At 57.0% G+C, this 8,030-nt stretch overlaps 1 protein-coding gene across 1 annotated transcript; it reads left to right on the top strand.

Annotated features, from left to right (window-relative positions):
* The first annotated feature begins 10 nt into the window (after positions 1-10).
* Positions 11-6,867, top strand: LOC100514433 (NUT family member 2G). Its single transcript, XM_021082420.1, has 9 exons — positions 11-764; positions 1,084-1,397; positions 2,334-2,462; positions 3,471-3,651; positions 3,837-3,843; positions 3,938-4,365; positions 4,827-4,943; positions 5,329-5,675; positions 5,732-6,867. The coding sequence occupies exons 1-9, from the start codon at positions 189-191 to the stop codon at positions 6,060-6,062; spliced, it is 2,430 nt and encodes an 809-aa protein (XP_020938079.1). The 5' UTR covers positions 11-188; the 3' UTR covers positions 6,063-6,867.
* The last annotated feature ends 1,163 nt before the right edge of the window (positions 6,868-8,030 follow it).

Genomic DNA, 8,030 nt, shown 5'->3' with positions numbered 1-8,030 from the left:
GGAATGTCTGAAGACCATGAAAATCCCTCCACGACATCTGCACAACACACAGCTTCCTCGGGCCAAATGCCCTCTCCCACTGAGGTGTGCCCTCTGAGTCCCCAGAGAGCTTCCGTCCATGTCGCCCATTCTCCTCTTCCATTCACCCCTTTCCTTTCTCTCCACAGCATCTCCACTGCTGGGCACGGATGTGGTCATGCACCCTGGGGCCTCACGCTCCTATCCTCCCCCACTCCTGGCTCCCAACCCAGCCAGCTTGGGAGCAGCACCTGCCACCGCCCATGGCCCCATTACTCCTGCCTGGCAGCACCCTATTGCAGCCAGCTCACCCCATGACACCTCGGGTGACTCCTGCTGACCATGGCCCCATTGCCCCAGGGCTTGGCAACATCCCTGTCCCAGTCTGGTCAGGAGGGAGGTCAGCATTGCCCCACCAGTCTCAGGCCTTTGGGCGCCCTCAGGCCCCCCTCAATGGGAATGCTTCCAGGGCCCTCATGGGGAGTGCTTTGTGTCCTGCACCCCTTTGCATAGCAAGCCCTGTGGGGGACAGTGGGGTGGCTGCCCCAGCTATTGCAGCAGCTCAGGCTGGCAAGGGAGGCTTGGCCCCAGGCCTTCCTCCTCAAGCTGCACCACCAGCTGCCCAGATGGCCTTCATCCTGCCCCCAGGGAGCTCTGGGCCGTGGCCACATGGCACCTCTGGGGCAGGCAGCCTGCATGCCTCCCAGCACACGGGCCCTCAGGAGGACGCCTCTCACCATAAGAGCGTCTATCAATGAGTTTTTCAGGGACAGGGCAGGACTGGTCGATAAGACCGATCCCTCCACACATCGGGACCCCGTCTGGCCAAATCCCTTCCTGAAGCAGACATGTGCACGCCGTTTCTCGGAACAACCAAGCCCTCGGCCCACATGCCCCCCTGGTGTGCCCTCTGAGTCCCCAGACAGCTTCCGCCATGTCACCCTTCTCCTCTTCCATTCACCCCTTTTCTTCTCTCCACAAGCATCTCCATCATCTGGGCACGGATGATGGTCATGCCCGTGGGGCCTCACGCTCTACCTCCCCTCACTCTGGCCCCCGCATCAGCCAGCTTGGGAGCAGCACTGCCACGCCATGGCCCCATTACTCTGCCTGGCAGCACCCTATTGCAGCCAGTCACCCCATGACACCTCGGGGGCTCCTGCTGACCATGGCCCCATGCCCCAGGGCTTTGGCAACATCCTCCAGGTCTGGTCAGGAGGAGGTCAGCATTGCCCCAGCCCATCCGTCTCAGGCTTGGGCGCCCTTCAAGGCCCCACTTCATGGGAATGCTTCCACCGACGCTGGCAGCGCTTCAAGTCCCTGGCCCGCAGCCACCTGCCCCAGAGCCCCGATGCGGAAGCTCTCTCCTGCTTTCTCATGTAAGTGACCTCTCAGGCCCTCATTAGCTCAGCTGGAGCCTTCGCATATACAGGACCTTGGCATGGACTCCCTGCTTAGGTTTCCAGGCATCCTTTCACCTCGAGAGAAGGAGGGTTGACAGCAATGTCCATGCTATGAGGAGGCACGTCTGCACTCAGATGTGTCCCACGTCCAGTCCATGACATCCCGTCCGTGCCTTAGCTCAGCTACCACCACCATGCAAGACCAGTTGTCTCACTTTCTGCACTGCCATGATAACATTGAGTGCAGGAGAGCAGTCCGAGAGGGTCCTGCTCGGATGTGAGGAGCCAGAGTGTGAATGGGACCTGCTTCTCTGGTGCTACCTCCTTTCAACATGGACCTGGGCCTATGGCAGCCAGTGGGTATCACTTCAGATAAGGCTTAGGACATTCAGGCCCAGGACGGAGCTTTCTGCATGCCCGGTCCTTGTTGTTCTGAAGAAGTCCAGTGTGAACGGGGAGGTGGTCGAGCTGTCCTAAGGGCAAGGGTCTATCCTCCTAGAGCTGTGAACCTGGCAGGAACATCCCTCCTAGACCCGAGGTCCCTCCGAAAAGGGGGACTAGGCCATCTAGTGCAGAGACCTGGGCACAAGAATCCTTGGGCTTCTCAGACCTGTTAGCAGGTAGACTGGCGCCTGCCCTCCCGCATTGATGGGGCTGCATTTTATATGAGATGGCAACCCCCCCAGCCAGAGTGTCCCAGCTATAGCCAGGGAGTGGACAAGCATCCTCTGGTGAGTGGGAGGTGGTGGCACCAGGCACCAGGAAGGCTTGCCTTTGCTCTCCAGACACCCTCGTCTCCCCCTCTTGAGCCTGGGTTTGGCAGGGGTGGGGCCCATGGAGGCCTTGGAGCTGGGTGGGGTTGGGCAGTTGGGGGCTGGGCTGTACCAAGAGACTGACCCTGAGGGCTTACAGCCCAGTGCTTCGCACCCTGGCTCGCCTGAAGCCCACCATGACGCTGGAGGAGGGCATGCGGCAGGCCATGCAGGAATGGCAGCACATGAGCACCGTTGAGAGGATGGCCTTTTATGAAATGGCAGCAAAGTGAGTCAGGGTCCTGGGCCATGGGCGACATGGTGGGGTGGGTGGTGGGTGATGGGCAGGCCCCAGGGCAGGATCTGGCTCTGGTGCTAGCAATCAGAGAGGATGCAAGAGGAGGCTGGCACCTGACACCTCCTGTTCCCTGAATCCCCAAATCCTATTGGCCTCCAGAATCCCCTCTGCCACCTGGAGAGCTTGGCTCTTCCAGCCTGCCTGTCCCAGGAGCTCTGCCCTACCGTGATGCTGATGTGGGGAGGCCTCAGGATGGCCTTGGGGAGCACGGCAGCCCAGGAGGGGGTCCCCTGAAGGCATGGGGGCTGTGCAGGGGTGAGGACTCCACCCGGCAGCCTGGCACCCCTTCATGCTGGGTGCCTGGCCATCACTGACCTAGCATGTGGTAGGCCTCTCCTCATCAGCGGTGGCTGGAATGGGCAACCGGCCATCCTTGGGGAAGCCCATGGGTCTCTGGCCCTCCCTGTCATTTCTGCATGTGAATCTCCTAGTTTCCAAACAAAACCAAAGGAGCAGCTAGCTCTCAGTGGCAAGAGATGCCTCACCTCTAAGGGTAGGATCCCCACTCCAGCCTGTGCTGGGCCCTGTCTCATGCGTGCTTTCCCGCACTCTCACTCCCAGCCCCAGGTTCTGGGTTCGGGCAAGGGCTCTGTGGGGACACATGCCTGACCAGGCCACTGGCCATCTCCATTGTTTGGGTCAGACAAGGTCGGGGGCACATGAGCAGGGGCCCCACACCCACCATGTGTCCCTAAGCCTGGTCCCAGAGATTGACCTGGGTCTCTGCTGGGCCATGCCCTCCAGCTCCAGGGCTGGTCAGGCAGGAGGAGGCCCAGATCTTGGACCTGCACCAGAGCAGCTCCCTGCTGCGACAGCACCTCACAGGGCCCTGACAGCCCCAAGGACACCCTCTCCTCACCCCCTCGGTCCTGCTGCCCTGGGTGGGCTCCAGAGCCCAGGTGGTTTTCTCACTGGGGCCTGTCCCTCAACACCCCCCAGGTTCATGCAATTTGAGGCAGAGGATGAGATCAGGATGGGGAACGTGTCCTGCACAACGTGGGCACAGGGCATGCCTCCTCCAGCTCCACCAAAGCTGGCTCCTCAGGAACCCACATCCCGCAAAAGGGGCACTCAGTCTGTGAATCACCTTCCCCTGGACGTCAAGGCACAGGTAAGAGAGGCCTAGGCCTGGTCCCTGTTCCCAGATTGGTCCTTTTCCCTCAAGGGGGCATTGGTCTTTCAACACGGATAGCCCCCGAGGGGTCTCAGTCACCCCTTTCCCCTCTGGGGTGTGGACCTGGTCCATTTAGAACCTCATCACCCTCCTCCCTGTCTAAGGGGCCCCTGTGAAATCTGCCTAACAAGTGTGCTGGTGGGGAGACCCTTGATCATTAGATGTTCCACACGTTCTCACACCTGACTTTTACCTGTCCCTGACTTGAATCTGGCCTCCCACAAAACCTGAGGCTCTGGCTGCTCCTCCCCCTTCCCACATGCATATCCATTGCCCCACAACAATGCCCTCCCCTGTGCCTGCTCAGGGGTCAGCTTCTGGGCGCTGGGTCCCCTCACTTTCCCTTCCTCCTGCTCTGCCTCAGCCTGTGCTCCAAGGAAACACGGCCCCAGGGTCCAGCACACCCACCCAAGGCCACGCAGAGCCTGGCAGCTGCTGGAGAACAAGGCCCCCAAGGAGATTCCCCCTGAGGCTCGCAGGGAGCATGGGGACATCCCGCAGGCACTGGTGGGTCCTGGCCCCTCAGCCACAGGGGAGTCAGATATGGAATGTCGAGAGGATGGATATGAGCTGCCACAGGACGAGGACGGCTGCTTCCCAGACCCGGATCTCCTCAGCTACGTGGACAAGCTGTGTTCCCAGGAGGACTTTGACACCAAGGTGGGCTGGGCCTGGAGTCTGAGACTCCAGGATTCCAGGGAGAGATGCTCTTAGCACCCTAGTTCTGGCTTTGGCCCAGGATAATGGGATTTAGGCTCTGGTCCTTGACCCTGACATCTGTGTGTCTTCCTGTGTGTCTGAGTGTACTTTGGTGCATAGGATGTGTATATGTGGATGTGTAAGTTGTACATGTGTGTGTCTCTCTCTCTTTGGAGGCCTTTGTGTGTCTGTGTCGGTGCCTATGTGTTTGTGCTTTGGAGCCCATGTGTCTGCATGTGCACCTGCTTGTGAGTGTGTGTGTGTGTTTATGTGAGAGTAGACAATACCTATGGGAGTTTGAAAGCTCCCCCTTTGTGAGGGGGACTCTGGATTGGCCTCTGCTAGTCACGTTTCCCCCAGGCCTTCCCGCCTCCCAGGGCACTCCTGCCAAGGCTGCTCACAGCCTCTTCCTTCCATTCCAGGTGGAGGCGGTCATTCACCCCCGATTCCTGGCAGAGTTGCTTTCCCCAGAACCAGAGCTGGATCTCTCGGGCCTGGCTGAGGAGCTGCAGCAGGAGGAAGGACTCTCCCCTGAAGAGGTGGCCAGGGGAGGGACTGACACTAGGGAGACTGGGGGCAGGGGGGAACCCAGGTGACCCTGGAAATCCAGGAGGAAAGGACCCAGGTCAGCCAGGGCCGGGGAGGGCCCTAGAGCAGGAGGCCCTGAAGGCTCTGTCCTCCCTCCCCTGACGGAGAGGCCCTGCACCCGGAGGCTGCCCAGGTGGGAGCAGGCAGGAGGAATGGAAGGGGAGGAGGGGAGCTGGGGACAGGGCAAGGACCCTGCTGGGGAGAAGGTCAGGAGGAAGGCAGGAGGGCCACAGGCTCTGTCTGTGGATGTGAGTCCCATCTCACCTCCCCCTGCCCATAAGCCCCGGCTCTCCCTGGAGGGTGCAGAGCTTTCACTGTCCACCTCTCTCCCACCAGCTGGTGCAGACACAAGTCCTGGCCTTGGAGGAGGATGACGGGGTGCCAGCCACTCCCAATCACAGGGCACCCCACCTGGACTCAAGACCTTCAGAGTCTGTGGCCCAACAAGATGCCCAGAGGAACGAGCAAGGCCCACAGCCCGGGGTCAGAGATGAAACCTGGACACCCCAGATGGATTTCCATGGCCATCTAAGGCACCCCAAACAGACAGGGGCCTGTTCAGGCACAAAGGCTCTGTGCCCTCTCCAGGATATCAGGAGCCCCCTCAGGCTGGAACTGCACAGCCATTTCCTCACCAGGGCACCAAGCGCTCGGGCCCTCCATCAGGACCCAGGGCCAGCAAGGTTCTCAGGGAGGCCTCTCCTCTTAGTGGAGCCCCAGGGCTGGGTCACGGGTTCAGTGAGGATGAGGAGGAGCTCCCCAGCCTGGCCTTCCTCTTGGGCCTTCACCACAGCCTGCTGCCCTGGGGGCTGCCACAGAGCCCTGTCCCTGCCTCGGGTCTTGTCTGCACTGCAGGGCAGAGGGCCCAGCAAGCTTCCCAGGCCCCCTTTCCCCAGAGAATGGGCCTCAGCTCAGGCCCCCTGGAAGCTGCCAAGTCTAGAAAGCGGGCTCAGTGTGGAGGCCTGGCTGCTGCTGAGGAGCTGGGGATGGAGAGCTGCTTTTGTGCCGTTCAGCCCTCTGGACACTCACCAGTCATGAGAATGGAGGCTGGAGGCAGCCCTTACCTCTAGAGAGTTTCTCTCTGCCTCTCTGAAGTGGCCAGATGACAGGCTGGGGTGATTCTCCAATCATCCAGGGTGTCCCGTGTGGGTGGCTTAGCCAGAGAAGAAAAGGCTTGTCTGTCAGGACAGGACTTTCTGCTTCACTGCCTTGTGGGTGGGAGAACATCCAATAGTCTCAGCTGGATTACTGCAGTGTACAATATGGTGGAAGCAGATGCCTCATAGTCCCAATGAGGATGAAGCAAAGGGAATGGGGAGTGGAATTTCATGGCCTATTAATGTCTTGGGTGGAGTATTTCATCTTGTCAAGCTCAGTGGTCCCACCCTCACCAGCCCACTGGCATCAACCCCCTGGTAGCTTTCAAGTGAGCAAAGCCTAGGACTTTCACTAGACCAGGCGTAGTGTTCCTGTTGTGGTGAAGAGGGTTAAGGATATAGGGTTGTCTCTGGGAACTTCCATATGCCACAGGTGCAGCCCCCAAAAAAGAAGAAACAAAAACAAAACCCCTGAAAAGTCTAGAATTAATGTTAAGGTGCAGGGACTGTACATGAGGAATTCACTAATGTTATTCAATCCATAAAAAATGAAATAATGGGAGTTCCTGTTGTAGCTCGCTGTAAGAATCCTGACTAGTGTCCATGGAGACATGGGTTTGATCTCTGGCATCGCTTAGTAGGTTTGGTTTCTGTCACTGCTGTCAGCTGTGGTGTAGGTGTCAGACACACCTCAGATCCTGCTTTGCTGTGGCTGTGGAATAGTGCAGCAGCTGCAGCTCTGATTTGACCCCTATCCAGAAACTTTCATATGCCACAACACAGCCTTAAAAAAAAGAAAAAATTGGGAGTTCCCATCGTGGCTCAGCGGAAACATATCTGACCAGCATCTGTAAGGATGCGGGCTTGATCCCTGGCCTCACGCAGTGGGTTGAGGATACTGCGTTGGCTTGAGCTGTGGTGTAGATCACATAGCAGCTCAGATCTGGTGTTGCTGTGGCTGTAGCTCTGATTAGCCCCCTGGCCTATGAACCTCCATATGTTGAAGAGTGTGGCCATAAAAAGACCAAAAAAGACAAGACAAAATTGAATGCAATAGAAATTGCAGAAATGAAAGTTGAACAGACCATAACCAAATAATATTTTAGGGAGATTCCATGTGGCTCAGCAGATGAAGAATCTGATTGGTGTCCATGAGGATGCAGGTTCAATCCCTGGCCTCATTCAATGTGTTAAAGGATCCAGTGTTAACATGAGCTGTGATGTAAGTCACAGATGTGGCTTGGATCTGGCATTCTCTGATTTGACCCCTAGCCTGGATCTTCCATATGCTGCAGGTGTGGCCCTAAAATGACAACCAATCAATCAATATAATAATCAAACCGTGGTTTAATGGACAATACATTCACAGAATCATAGAAATTACCAACATCCACAAGGTGGGGATTTGTTTCGTATTTGTTTCCAGTGAGCCGTGATGGGAACTCTGAGTATTGCATCTTGTCAAACTTCCTGATGCTAACCTCACCAGCCTACTGGCATCAACACCCAAATAGCTTTAGGAAGAGCAAGACCTAGGATTTTAAAAAGACCAGGAATAGATTTCCTGCTGTGGGGAAGAGGGTTAGGTATCCAGCATTGTTCCAAAGAACTTCCATATGCCACGAGTGTGGCCCAAAAAAAAAGGAAAAAAAACAAAACAAAAATAAAACCGAAAAAAGTCTAAGATTAACATTAAGGTGCTTGGACTGTAAATGAGGAATTACACTAATGTTCTTCAAGCCATAAAAGGAATGACATAGAGAGTGTTCCTGTCACAGCTCTGAGGTAATGAACCCAACTTCTATCCATGAGGACATGGGTACGATCCCTGGCCTTGCTCAGTGGGTTAAGGATCCGGTGTTGCCATGAGCTGTGGTGTAGGTGTCATGTAGGTTTGATCCTGCATTGCTGTAGCTGTGGCATCGGCCAGCAGATGGAGCT

This window comes from Sus scrofa, unplaced genomic scaffold (assembly GCF_000003025.6).
Source record: "Sus scrofa isolate TJ Tabasco breed Duroc unplaced genomic scaffold, Sscrofa11.1 Contig8, whole genome shotgun sequence".
In the NCBI taxonomy this organism is placed as follows: Eukaryota; Metazoa; Chordata; class Mammalia; order Artiodactyla; family Suidae; genus Sus; species Sus scrofa.
Note: the sequence above shows the minus strand (reverse complement) of the source record. Positions and strands in the feature narration are given on the sequence as shown.

Coding starts and splice junctions, on each gene's coding strand:
- LOC100514433 (XM_021082420.1), top strand. CDS start 189: ATGTGGTCATGCACCCTGGGGCCTCACGCTCCTATCCTCCCCCACTCC. Junction 4,366..4,826: donor AGGAGGACTTTGACACCAAG/GTGGGCTGGGCC, acceptor CTTCCATTCCAG/GTGGAGGCGGTCATTCACCC. Junction 5,676..5,731: donor CAGGACCCAGGGCCAGCAAG/GTTCTCAGGGAG, acceptor TCACGGGTTCAG/TGAGGATGAGGAGGAGCTCC.